The sequence below is a fragment of the Styela clava genome, chromosome 11 (genome assembly GCF_964204865.1).
Source record: "Styela clava chromosome 11, kaStyClav1.hap1.2, whole genome shotgun sequence".
Classification (NCBI taxonomy): Eukaryota; Metazoa; Chordata; class Ascidiacea; order Stolidobranchia; family Styelidae; genus Styela; species Styela clava.
Window position 1 is genome coordinate 14,163,437 of NC_135260.1, and position 14,742 is coordinate 14,178,178.

A 14,742-nucleotide genomic window follows, 5' to 3' on the forward strand; every position below is an offset into this window, starting at 1 on the left:
CATATTTGAGTAAGAATATGGATTTATTTTGGATATCAGCTTTTTATGCAAATCAGGCATGTTGACAATTAGACCAGCATTATTTTAACTAACACATAAGCATAAAAGGATTCCTACAATAACTTGCCTGGGTGGTGTGGTGCGATAAAACTAATTATTCATACAGAACTGCAGTGACATTAGACAAATTGTCTATACTACACAAAAGCCATGTAATCATCTCCATGATTACATTTGATAAATAATAATATTCTGACTCACAGGAACTGTAGACAGGAACAATACTTGTGTATACACAATACCTGTGAAGCTGAACAGAAAGCCTATCTTTAGTTTAGATATTATCAATATTTCTCACACTTCATCGGATTATATTAAAATGTGGGATTTTAAGTTCAGGTAAAAACAACATTTTCACCAAATTTTTAATTCGATGTGTTTATGCGACTTGCGTTCTGAACTTCTGAACAAGGCCTTGTACCACCCCCAGCTGATTTGTAAAAAGCTACTTTATTCTGGATCGACTGAAATCTTTCCGGTTATGAACTGCTTACCCCATTTATTACACTCTGGTTGAGTTGGTGGGCATGGTATTTTAACCCGCGATGAAGTCTAATGCTTTAACCCAGGAATGGGCAATTACTTTAAGTGGACAAATTACAAACGAGAATATCGGTCAGAGACCGAAGACTTATCGATCGAATATTTGGGGGACCCCCAAAACAGCGCTCTAACCCCATAGTGACACCTTGTGTCCCATCACTAATTAATTAATAACTCGCTAATTATATGAAATAATTCGCCCAAAATATGATGAATGCACATGCAAAATCTGGAGCAGATTCAATCTCGCTTTCATGAGATATCGTGTGCATCTAACAGACAAACAGACAAATACCTATCAACATATTTACCAATTACAATCGATAAGTAATAATAGACTTGGTTACTGGGCTGAAGGCTCGAATTTAAATTTTTAATTTCCGGTTCGGTAAGGTAATTTTCGAAACTCCCAATCTTGGAAGCACGTGTCACCCCTGTATACAGTTGTGCACATATTGGCTGTGACATCGTTTATGACAAAACAATACAATTGATCTGTTTATTTCTCGCAACGCCTTGTTACAGCGTTCCCTTTCAGAAGTGCATGAACCAAAGTCACTGAAGACTGTATTGAGAGGTGTACGTGAACTATATGCTACTCTGCATTTATTAGTTTTTCGCCTACAATGCCGTTGAGAGAACAAAATATTTTAGATTTAAAATAATAACCTAGTGTGAAAGTGCCTTAATATGGTTGAGAGCCGATCGAAAAATATAACTCAATCAGAGTAGAATTCCCTCTAAACTCTTTGGCAGCGTAAAGTAATTTGTCGCACCATCCTAAACGTTTTTGGGGAATTCATATGCGTGTTTTCTTACACAAATTTCATAAATGATCGAGTGCCATTAAGAGTCTAATAGTCCCTAATGGAAGTGATGCACGAATAAAGCCCAAAACAACACAACACCAACTGAAGCTTATAAGATTTGCACGATAAGATGCAGCAATTTTGTTATAGATTCAAACATTGGTTCAATATCTGTGACTCATAATCTTCTGTTCTGTGTTATTAAAAATATAATTTTTCAGTTTTGACCCATTCATTGAAAAAGGTTCGCCATCCCTGGCCTATATAATAGTAAGGACTAAGGAGTACAAAGTAATAATCGGGGTCATTATAAAGTTGATTTCATCAATATTTTCAACGGAACTTCATATCCATAAAAACTATATTCATAATTTCAGCAGACACAAGTGGGCCAAATGAAACATTTCAGTGGGCCGGATCCGGACCGCGGGCCATTATTTACACATCCCTGCTTTGGCACCACACCGACCAATTATTCATGAGTATCCTACCCTACCTAATTTATGTTCAGTTCGTCGCCTGGCTGTAATACAACTACAACAGGTGTGTATTTTTCAGCAGGCATGCTAATTCTTGAAATATTATGAAAGTAAGTCAATCAGATAAAGACTTTACAAAAAGGAATAAAGCAACAGAGGTTATACTAAACTAAAATTTTCGTGTTTTCGTGGAAAATTCAAAATGAAATAAGATATGACAACTCAATTCAATTGGTGTTGCAGGTGAAATTAAAGCAAAAATGGTCGATAAGTAAATCGTTTTGAGTATTTGATTTGGACCGCACCTGAATCTTTATTTCTGAACATTCGCCTCACTTTGGATATGTGAAGGTTTCCTTTTATTAAATGACTTTTAAATGAGTTTAAAAGATTATTTTCTTATTTGCTCATATTTGCACCTGACTAATATAGAACGAACTGAAGTGCCCTAATAAACAAAGCAAATAGCGCTATGTTGATTAGCGAGTAATTATTAGCCGGTTGAGGAAGTGCACGTTTGAAAATGTCAAAATATAATTTCTGAAAAGCCGAACTCCAGTAATTTTGAAGTTTAGTTTACGGATCTTCTGTAAAAATAGTTGAGTAGCCCTGGAACAGACTACTCTGAGTGATACAGAAAAAAATTGTTGATACAATAATTCCTCACACGAGCTTAATAGCATTTTTAGTCTGAATTATTTACCGCCTGCTATAGTGACAGCATCAAATATTAAAACTGGCAACCACTTGGTTACAGTAGAGAGCCATTTTTTTTTTGAATCAGTCCAAACAGCTCTTTTCCACACTCAAGTGGCTGGTTTAAAGTTTTAATTCATTTTACTCCTGATCCTAGAGAACATTAATTCAACTAACGTTGAAAAAAAGAAGAAACCTGTACTAGACCAGGAGGCCGAATCCGGCCTGTTGGGTAATTTATTCTGGTCCGCCTGATGTTGCCCCAACCAAACTAAAACAATATTAGATGTTTTAGCTAATTACGTCACACTCACATTGCCCGCCGGTCTCGGTGGGCAAATTTTTTATCCCTGGTCCAAAAACCTTGCCAAACCCTGCTCCTAAACCTGAAGTAGAAGTCAAAATTTCTTTAAACTAAGAATTAGAGTTGTCTTTTATATGGATCGGAATTTAGAGTGTGATATGAATTATTCCACACTCCTGCTTTCTGGCGCCATAGTTAAGTACAATTTTGACATCACTTACTTGTCAATCATGCCTTCTGGTGTTCTTCCTGGATCTCTACGTTCTGAGACATGCATAGCTTGGCAGAGGAATGCTATCGGATTTGCTTGCGAATCAAGAATCGAATAAACTTTATCAGAATCCGATTGAAACCAGACATGCAAATCTTCCCCCATCTGACATAAAATATAACATGATGTTTGAATAAAATTCAGATTCATTATTTGATACAAAAATTAAATTCAGGACTCATGTATAATTCTTGTGTATAAACACATCAAAACTATTTATTTTAAATTAAGTAGATCTTTACATAAAATCAAAATTCTCAGTGTTTCCCTGTAAGAACCCATTGTACAAGAGAATAATTATACTAAATAAGCATATTGTTTCGAAACGCGGCCTGTTTTCGAATGCTTCACTCAGATGTTAAAAAAGCTGAAGTGTATTGCTCTTATTCTCTTTGAATCAGCAGTACAATCAGTTACAATATAATACCTGTGTCCTCGATACATCAGTAATATCGTTAGGCGTGTGAGGATTATGAACAACGCAGAAAATCTTCACGGTGACAAGTCCTGGTGGATGAGCTTAAATATAGAAAAGAATGTACAAAAATTAATAAACAGCACGATTAGAAGTCTTGATATAGACGGACAGCAGGCCAAATTCAAATCTTGTTTGAGCATCTCCATTAGGATGTTTGTTACATATTTATGACCTATAGGAAAGATTCTCGTCATTGGTAGCTCTAAGGTATGACTGGTATATCCAGGAATAGAGATTGTGCAAAATACCAAACAAAAAGAAAGTATAAATGCGGTTCTGCAACTATATATCAAATCTAAATAATACTATTCCAAAATACTAATAGAATAATCTACCATACTTTTCCCAATATATTCTCAAACAAAATTTTTGAATATGGAACATCTATTTTATTCCAAATTGAGTTATATATGTAACAATCTGGCATTCATATAATATACGATAATAAATGATCAATTTCATTAGTGGAATAAGCAAATTTTTTAATGCAATCCGCATAATTGAATACAATACACCCATAACACAATTCTGTTACCCAGAACTTAGAATGTCTTCACCCAATATGTTTCAGGTTTTAAAAAACATTATGAGATAACCGATGAATGGAAACCTCCCCAGAAAGTGAGAAAAATATATGGCATTTCTTAGACTGTGGTTCCAGGCTTCATTATAGCGACATTGAATTAAGAGCTGGAGATGCGTTTTCGAACTCTCGAGAATGAGGATTTGAATTCTTCAGAATCGGAATTCTTCTCCTTCAGTCAAATTTTCTGACTTACTATAATGGTGTTAACCAAAGGCCACATTTCAGGATGAATCTCAAAAACAATTTAAGTTGGGTAATCATTCTTTGCAGACAATTAAAGCAGGCTGGCATATGCCAAGTTTTCTCTGAGTTCAGAGGTGGAAAGATACTTCAACTGAGACACAACATATTTATCAACCAGGAGTCAAGTCATGTCAGTGTGGCATAATTTTTTCCAAAACAACAGCCCGGTTTTTTTTTTTTTAAATCTTCCAATATTAAAGTGCTAGTAACATGCATCTTAGGACCTAATTAGCAAACTGTTTATGTTTGATATACTGTTGAATGCACATACTTATATTTTGAACCAGCAAGGTATAAGGGTTGAATAATGATGCTTCCATCTCCTTCGTATTTTTTCCCAATGAAAATTCAATGATGTATTGAACAAAATGATGAGTAGGAAAAGGTTTGTTACTGAGCAGCGTCAAATGTTGTTCTCTATCCTAGCAAATATAAAAGTATGAGATTGTTTACTGTTGAACTGAACCAATAAATCACTTTCATGTTGAAAGCTATACTTGATTAAGCAATATTGTGTAAATATTGCTGCCTATCTTGCTACTGTATAAACTTATTCAATTTTTATAATGAACTATTATTACTGTAAAATTGTCCTGTTTTTCTTGTTAGGGGGATAAATAAGAGCTTGAAAACTGGATTTAAGAACTCATGAGAATTGCAGTACGATATAAGAGTTTCAAAACAAAATGACAAATGTTGAAATTTTTAAAAAGTAACAAATGCCTTTAAATTGAGCGAGTTTTTTAATCAAATTTCGAAGTAATATTCTCTGAAGTATTTCAATTAAATTGGAGGGGTTTAAAAATCAAGAATATTTGTTTTTCTCTTTTTCTTAAAACAGTTTTTTCAAATTTTGCACTTTCGAGTGGGAATCAACCAACATCCAGGTTTAAAAGAACACCACTGTCATATAGTGCAGAAAAGTAAATTGGCAGTGTATAGTATGTTGAATATGGGATTATGGGCATGGAATGGTCAGCCAGTTATTTGTTTCAGATGCATGGACTTAATGGTGGAGGAAGGCTTAACCGACCAGCGGTTACGTGAACCACCCTACAGTGGCGAGGAGTCCAGCTATAATCTCGCACATATTATCTCCCGCAGAATGCGAATCTACAAACCCACGCAGGGTAATCAGAGGTGTGAGGCGAACGTATACCAAACGCTTAACACGATGCACCAAGACGCCAAGGTTCCCCAACTTTTCAAAGTCACAAAATCGTAGCCCATTTACTTTCTGTATTACCAGCTGATGTTATGAAAAGAAAATTTGACTTTATAAACATTAAGTTATGACAAGATTTTGTCGCACATGTCGGCACCATTAAATTAACACTATAAGTAAGTTTGTTTTTTGTGATTATAATCGACCTTAATGTGGCAGGTACCGTCAGTCATATTTCACTCTCATCATTAATATTAATAATTCTGTATTCAAATGTGGGCAGATTAGAATAATTCTTGAGGAAATAAGAGTGATATTTCACGACATAATGCTCAAAATTATCTTGCGGTGCACAATTTAAGAACAACTGCCGCATTAAAGAGAAAACAATTAATGGCATGGTGGTTATTATCCACAAACTGTATTGTCATTGTATGTAGGAATAGTTCTTCACATTTAACCCCAGTTCAACAAAGAATATCTTATTTTAAGCCGGAAATATTCCAGTCCTCCCAAGCAAATTGTATTTCCTGAATCAAGTGTTTGCTTGCCCAAAGCCTTGCTCAGAGCAAGCATATAAAACAAATGACTTCCATAATCAATCCGAATAGGTAATGATACATTAACCAAAAGCTACAGCAAGGTCCAATTTTAGTTTTCTATTATACATAGATGGAACATGCTGGAGTTATATATTGTAAGTTGTTGGCATACCATGATCAGCGTTAAGAATACGAATGTTATCGCACCTCTGCGTGGATTTGTAGGTTCACATACTGTGAAAGATAAGAATGTGTTAGCGGACTGCAGTCGAAGGACGGTTCACACACTGTGGGCCGATTACGCCTTCTCAAAAATCAAGCCAATGCATCTGAAACAACTGGTTAACTATTTTTATACCCGACATGGACTGGCAACTGGACGAGAGGCTGTGATTCGCAATATGATCATTAATGAGCCATCATCCCTCCTCTCCCTCGAAAACATATGAAAAATCCTATCATATCAATGGTAGGCCTATACGTCTGAATTAAATTAATGAACACATAATTTGAATAAATCAAGCATTTTTCATGAACAACGATTCTTACTTCTGAACTCAAAATATTCGGATGTGGAACAACATACAGTGGTGATAAAATTGTCATGATTTCTGTGAAGATTTGCTCTGAATTCTTTGCTTGAATGATATTATATGCTTCGTTCTCTTTCAGCACTGTGAAAAAATAAATATTTTTTTCCCAAAGTTAAATTAAAAGACAGCAGGCTACTTCAAACAACATTCTATGAATGATAATTCAATTTTAAAAGCATCTGAGTTACAACACAAAATGTTTATAGAGTCCTGTTACAATACCAATTTTGTTATGAAGCCAAAAATCAATATAATATCTCAACCAGGTTGGTTTTATTATACTTCATTTAATGATAATTATTACACCTGTGGGGCCAACGGTACATCTATGGTATCGACATTTTAGAATGATAATCCAATGAAATGAGCTGAAGTTCTTTTTGTGCAAGGGATACTATAAAGTACTTCAGTCTTCAACCTGCATGTCTTATTGTTCATTGTATTGGTAATCATGGGAGAATTTGCTAACATGCTACTGATAAATAATAGCTCGTTGGAGCTCAACCTAATGACATGTAATGCCGCATCAGAAATTTGACTTTGGAATCTTTTGACAATATTAATGTGTACTAGTACCAAGTTATGAATGGCAACTAGGCCAAATCATAGGTATGTTCCTGATAGATATATTCGATATGTAGGTAGGTACTTATGAATTCAAAACTATTGAAAAAAACTTCACATGGTTACCATTTTGAGATAATCACTCTAGTAAATGCAAAAAATGGGGTATAAAAAAAATTTCAGACTGGATGCCACACATTGATTAATTTTTTAAAAATATTAAGGAGTACTGGTACCAAGTTATGAATGGCAACTAAGCCAAATCATAGGTATGTTCCTGATAGATATCTTCGATAGGTAGGTAGGCACTTATGAATTCAAAAGTATCGAACAAAACTTCATGTAGCTACTGGCTACGATTTTGAGATAATCACTCTAGTACAGGGATGGCGAACCACTGACCCACCGCGTTTTCTTTGTGACCCGCCAAGCGAAGGCACGAATAAAATAAAAATGCTAACATATCAGTGATAAAAATTGATAAAACTGGCCTTAAATTAATCTAACAATAACTAAACTATTATAATGTACCGTCAGTTGGACAGTCAGGGAGGGCTGCGATCGCTCATATTCAAAATGTTGATTTTTGGGCCGGTATGGTAATTTTCAAAAACTCTAATCTTGTACGCATGTATGCACCGCTGTGTACCGTTATTCAGCTATTGGGCCTGACATCATTTATGACATAACAATGAAATTGATCTGTTCATTTCTCGCAACGCCTGTCTTTTTTGGAAGTGCATCTGCAGCCTGTTTTAGGGGTTATACGAGAACTAGATGCTACTTAGCATTTTATGATAAATAACATAATATCATAAAACCGAGTGCCATAAAAAGTCCCTGATAGAAGTGCTGCATAAGTAAAGCCCAAAACTAGACCAACACCAGCTTATAAGATTTGTTTCAGAACTTTCTTATAGATACAAACGTGGATTAAATATCTGTGACCCACTCTCTTCTGTTCCGCGATAAAAATATAGTTTTTGACCCATTCATTGAAAAAGGTTCGCCATCCCTGCTCTAGTAAATGCAAAAAATAGAGTATAAAAAAAAAATTTTGACTGGATGCCACACTTCGATCAAAAATATTCTCTATAATTTTATATCAAGAACATTTCTTTATATGAAATCTACTGACATGCTAAAGTAGCTCTGGCATTATGAATGAATGTGAGATCATCTTCACTTCCAAGTAGAAGAACAATGACTTGTTCTTGCTGTGTTTCCATCAATTCACATTTTCTGAAGGTTGACTGAAAAATAACAATAAAACCGACCATGAACAAATTCAAAGCATGTCAGCAGTATGAAAGTGATACCCTAACACATGATTCAAGTATGCAAACTAATTGTATTTTGTTCATAGGAAGTTAATCAACTATAGTGAGTTGTAGTAACTAAAAATACTCCAAATTTCCCAACCCATGAATATGATAAGAATATTGTTTGATAGCTATTATGGTCACAACACAATGCTAGTACATTATTCACTGTCTTTCAGAAATGTTCTCAGAAATGTTATTTATAGATTAACAATATAAAGTGTATATACTCTGATAAACAGGCTTAAACATGTAAGAAAAGCAATAGTCCAAAAGGAGATATTCCAATTAATCAAAATCATACCGTAATTTAATAATAATCAAAATATTCTTATTAATTATATTTAAAATCAAGAAATATCGAAAATAAACATTTGTAAGATTTTTAACTGGCCTACAGGTAGCCTCAATCATAGATCAAACATGAGTTCATATTTATTTCACAAGTGATAAAGAAAGTGTCATAAACTTTAAATGAATGTATCACAGTGTACAATGAGCACTTACGTCATATACAAGGAAATGGCAAGAGATTATATAAATGCAATAGGGATAAAAATAAGATTAATTTTGAGTCATAACACAAACGAAGAGGTCAACAGTAGCAAATGAGTAAATTTGAAATAATTTTGATTGGCATCTATAATAAAATTATTCTACGAAACTACGTTTTTGAGATTTTGTCATAAAAAAAAACATGACCAAATCAAATACATTGAAAACAGGAAGATGAAAATATTTCATAGATAGGTAACAATATCTAACAAAATATTTTAAATCATGCCCTACTGAACAAAATCAAATTAAAATAATTATTATTCACCAAAATAAAAACCATTTCCCACGTGAGATTCTTTCAAAATTCATTGTTTTCAATACTATTGGGATAGAGATAATTCCTCAAAATGAAGTTTGGTAATTTACCTGTTCATCTTTTAATACTTTGAGAGCTTCTGCGTCAAGTAAAAGCATTTTATATTCACAGTTATTTATGTTGCATACATCATCCTCTCCCAAATTTGTTATGCTTTCTTCGACAAAATCCAGGTTCATATCCCTGAAAAAAGAAAGAATAGATATCTGATATGCCGGTATTTACCATCATAAAGCAATTGAAAGTATAATATCTGGTATTATAATATGTTTGATTAAATGATAACAACCTTATCTCATGGAAAAAATAACTTATTCTGATTTTTTAATTTCTATTCCAAGATAGTTCTGAAATAATAGTTTCATATATGAAATAAGCAATATATTTTCTAAATTGTGTCATGTTCAACAAAGCATACATAGAAGTCAAAGAGAATTTACCTTAGGTTGTTAAGCGGTTAAACATAGCTCAAAAATTTTCAATGAATCTATTGTTAATAATTCTTAAGATCACAGAATTAAAGTGCCAAATATAATTAGTTTTGATCAGATTTAAATATTTATTTCATTTGCTATACCCATGGTTCAGATAAATACAATCTAATTCCTTTATCATTGTAAATATTCAATTACAAGTACAAGCCAAGAAGATGCAAAATATACCCGTTGACATGAAAATATTGGTAATAATTATTGTCCAATTTTCCACTAGTCATAATCATATTTATATATGAGAATTTTCCGCTTGAGGATTATTAAAGATTATAAAACAGATCCACTTAGACAAAACAAATATATATTCTCAATGTTATGAGTGGTAACTTGACATTAGTTAGTCATTCAGCTATGATTTACATAACGATACCAGGTAATGGGAATTGGTAACAAGGAAAGATTCAACCAGCTTGCATTAAAATATTAAAAGTAAAATATGTAACAAAATTGTAGTAGTTTTACAGCAATAAAATTGCTTTTACACAGAAGCATGAAACAGTGATGAAAAAGAAAATATTCTTTAAATATTTATAGTTTTTTACTAGAAAAATATATCTGATTTAAGATGAACAATGTCTAATGCTTTAAAAATACGGTAATAAAAAATAATCTCTATAAATGCTCCTGTTATAATGTTCTTTCCCAAAATTCCAAAACAGCCCTACATTGGCCGAGGGACAATCCTGCTCAAATGGCCAAAGTTTTAATTCAATATTGTATTAAAAAATTTCTACCTGTATTCTTCAGGTAAATCTTCTGTGAACATATGATTGATGAAATTACACCATTGTTCGCCAATATCTCCTGGTCCATAAAGAATTGCCAGATTTGTGCCTGCTAAGTAAAATGTAGTTGGGTTACGATTTTCAAAAAATGAGAATTCAGCGATGCTAAAATTATAAAATACTGTGTCCAACAATGCAATTGAACACTTTATAACTTTCAGAAACAAAGACACAGAACAGTTACTCATATCTCTACACATGGAAAAGAATGTGTGGACAAAGCCAATGGGACGAACAGTGCAGTGCTAGACGTGTTTATTTAAAGCAGTCTTTATGTAGAAGGCACTTCCACCCTGGAGGAACATTGAATTAGCATATTCATAATCACGACACATAGTAAACTTTTTAACTATACTTTATTTAATAACGTTCCGTCCAACAGTCCAACTATATTTAAATGTTAGCAAATAAACATCACATTTCGTCATAAATCTTCCAGTATCAAATTTTTGAAATCAAGTAGTTGAATGTTATTTCTATTTTTTATAATGAATATATTTTTATTTCACTATCCATACAGATGACCCTTTTACATTTACGCATGGGTTATCCTACTAGAGCGCAGTTGAAAATTGAGGCTTATTTTATAAAAAAAAAGCATACAATATATACTATTCAGAATCAAAGTTCCCAGATTGTTTCTTATGGTACTTGTGTATTGTATTTACAGGATATTAGAATACAACCTCGATTCATAAATAAAATGAAGTGATTTAAATGTAAATTCAAATTAGTAACAAATCAAGTTGAAGAGCATTTAATTCATCTATTCACTACAAAACCAAACAAGAAAAAGATAAAGATAGAACACTCCAGAGTAAAAGATAGAATGAAAAAGAAGAAAAAGCCAAAAGTCATCAAGACTGGCTTCCGGATGGATGATTACAAATTTACAACTATGGTATGCAAATTGTCAATAGTAACAGTGCACTAAAGTAGTTCCTAAAGTGTTCTGACAAAACAAACTCCACTCACAGTTTCTTCTCCTTATAAGCCTAGCAGTCCTTTTCATTCTTTCTTGGACAGTCACTATCTGACTTCTCAGGCGAGCTGTGCCAGGAATTAAAAAATGACAATACAAAAGTTTTAAAAAGCTGATTCTTACGCCCCTTAAAAATAATCTTAAAAAATCATACCTTTCATACTCGACATACCAGAATTCCTCATTTTCAGTTTCACGAATCACAAAAATTATACAAAAGAAATAAGTTAAAAATACCAAGATTAAATCGATAAAATATTCTGGTACACAAAATATAAATTTCAGTATCCCAAATCAATAAAGTTTAATTATTGATTGATTTACATAACGTAGATGAGATAAGATAAAATGTTCAATAGGCTATTAGTTTTCCTCAATTATATATTATCATATATTTTCTTGAATGATAGTAATTCAAAAGCACTGAAACTTTACTATTTCACTAGCTTCAACGATATTTAAAATGATATCCACATTTACTGACATCATGTTGCTACATCTTAAGCCATCTATTTCAAAACGTTTTCTTTCCTACAAATGTTATTAATAACATTAAAAGCAATAATTTTTTTAATTCATATCATAAATCTAAAGCTCATTATCAAGCATGATTATTAGGATTTATGCAACATACAACAACAAGACAAAGTCTGGAAAAAATATGTTGAATTCTACAGACAGCATAGCAAACTATAATATTACTATACCCAACAAAGTCACGGCTCAATATATAAAGGCGTCTATGGACTGATTCAGAGTATTACTGACAAGATATCAACATCTTGGAACACAGCCCACACAATGAGTTATGGATGTGACGCATAAGCCAGATAGTTTATTTCATTGTTCTACTCTTCTACTAGTGCCAAGCAGTCATAAACTTGGTTGAAAAAGGATATGCACAAGGTCAAATCGGCCATAGATAATATGTAAATACCCTGAGTTAAATTAATATTAATCATATAAAAGAAACTAGAGCAATGTAAAGCCTGCGCTTAATAATAATCTTATACAAGGAACTAGAACAATGTAAAGCATACGTCACCCATTTTATATTTATTCTATTATACATTATTGGCAACTGACAACAGATGCCATCAAACGTTTGATAGATAAAAATGACTCTAATAACTTGTTTTGGTAACCTTAGAAGATGTGTAAATTGCATCATATTATATATATATATATAACTTATATCAGTGGCGCAGCCCGGGTGGTTTTAGGGTCAAATCATGATTGAATGTGTATCATTTTTCTGCAATCTATTATTTGTTTCTTCAGAAAAATGTTAATTATCATGTAGAACAGTGTTTCCCACCTGCTGTTTTCGGGGGAAATACATAAACATTACATTGTATTGGGTGCAGTTTCATTAATAGCGTAGTTTAGTTTAAAATATTGTTGTAATAACGCACATATCTACAGACAGTCAATGTGTGAGTTGTGTCTTGTGTGCAACACTAGATAAGGATTCTCTAAAGATTGAACAAAAAACGAAAATAAAGTTTTTACGCATAGTGGAGGAGGAATAAAGTTATCCAAAATAGGCAAAAGGGGGAAAAGTATGAGAAAAGATTTGGGAATCAGAAATCATTGGTCTTTTAGATTTTAGGCCAAGTGAAAATGTGTCAAATGTTCAATCTCTAAACTCCAAACAAGACTAGCAATTTCAATCCGTTTTTTAAGAAATACACAGATTTGACTCAAAAATTGGGATTGTTCAAAACTAAATGAATATCCTAATGCAAGGGTCGGCAACCTTTTGTCGCTCGCGGGCCCAAATTAAGGTTGCAAGTCATTGGCAGGCCGCGCATATTTTTAGAAAGTTGAAAAACCGAACGGATGATACTTTTTATAATCAAATCAAGCAGTGATACATTTCTCGAATAGAATATAGATTTATTTCCTCATTGCATCTCATAAAATTTCATTTGAATATTTTCAGCGCCATTAAACCCTTTGCACTTAGCATCAACTTTCCTGCGTTTTGTTGCCATTTGCTTAATTATAATTACATTATATGCTCATTAAACGAGTAATTGTGAAATATATAGTTGTTAGGTTATAATATAATTTAGTCTAAAGAATATATTCGTCAAAACGGATGTTTTGTTACTATAATTTAGTGAAGCGTCGCGGGCCGTATTATAGTTCTCCGTAGGTCGCGGACCCCTGTCCTAATGGATTAAAATTATTTACGGTCCGTCCCTTTGTTATTGTATATTGCAACTTCTTATAAGGAATAATTCAAAATACATGTAAAATTGTGAAAAAGTGTGCAAACTTATTGCTATACAAGGTAACCTATTTTCAAAGAATTGAGAAAAATAGACAATAATGCAAAAGTCTGCAAATTTTTCCTGCTTGACCAACATCAAACTTTATTGAACATAAACTTTACTCCTACTTCTACATGTTTTCTGTTACGTCTCATTTATATTTGATTTTCAAAAATATTGAATCAAAATGTATTGGCTACAACTTACGGCCGTTTCCCCCGACCCTTGACCTCTGAAAGTTTCTCCTTATACTTGATCATTGCAAAATTGTCAACACTGATTTTGATGGTGTTTCAGAGAGTTGGTGCTTCCAAACTGGCTCTCATGTTTAAAACTAAAGTTTTTATCCAAAACAATACACCATGTGCCGCTTATAGGTACTGATAGCTAATCACAGCGTTTGCGGCATCGATTTTTGATTATCGTAACTAAACTAAAGGTCATAGGAAGACATAATGACGATTATCGTAGGTTATTTGATTTACAACTATTTTTGAAAACCCAACTAAAACTGACGAATAACACGCAACGCAAAACTATCAAAAAGAGGCAATGTTCACAATCACGCTTGTATATCTGTCTGAGCGAATAAAGTGTTTGAGCGGTGGCATAAATTATAATTGTTATGTCATTGTTAACTTATTGCTGATTTTTACTTGCTGCGGAAATAAAC

General features: G+C 33.0%; 1 protein-coding gene across 7 annotated transcripts in view; it reads right to left on the reverse strand.

Moving 5' to 3' along the window:
- LOC120347653 (phosphoinositide 3-kinase adapter protein 1-like) overlaps window positions 1–14,742 on the reverse strand; it is a 34,025-nt gene that overhangs the window by 16,787 nt on the left and 2,496 nt on the right. Inside the window, exons 1-9 of one of the 7 annotated variants that reach the window (XM_039417706.2) lie at window positions 11,945–12,052; window positions 11,784–11,858; window positions 10,758–10,860; window positions 9,580–9,712; window positions 8,472–8,586; window positions 6,726–6,850; window positions 4,741–4,891; window positions 3,590–3,681; window positions 3,113–3,267 (exon numbers count right to left, since the gene is read on the reverse strand). In XM_039417706.2, coding sequence (XP_039273640.2) covers window positions 3,113–3,267; window positions 3,590–3,681; window positions 4,741–4,891; window positions 6,726–6,850; window positions 8,472–8,586; window positions 9,580–9,712; window positions 10,758–10,860; window positions 11,784–11,858; window positions 11,945–11,975 — 980 coding nt within the window. In that variant the 5' untranslated portion in view covers window positions 11,976–12,052. Of the gene's footprint in view, window positions 1–3,112; window positions 3,268–3,589; window positions 3,682–4,740; window positions 4,892–6,725; window positions 6,851–8,471; window positions 8,587–9,579; window positions 9,713–10,757; window positions 10,861–11,783; window positions 11,859–11,944; window positions 12,053–14,742 lie in introns of those variants that run through there. The other 6 variants (XM_039417702.2, XM_039417701.2, XM_039417704.2 and 3 more) reach the window with 6 other exon arrangements.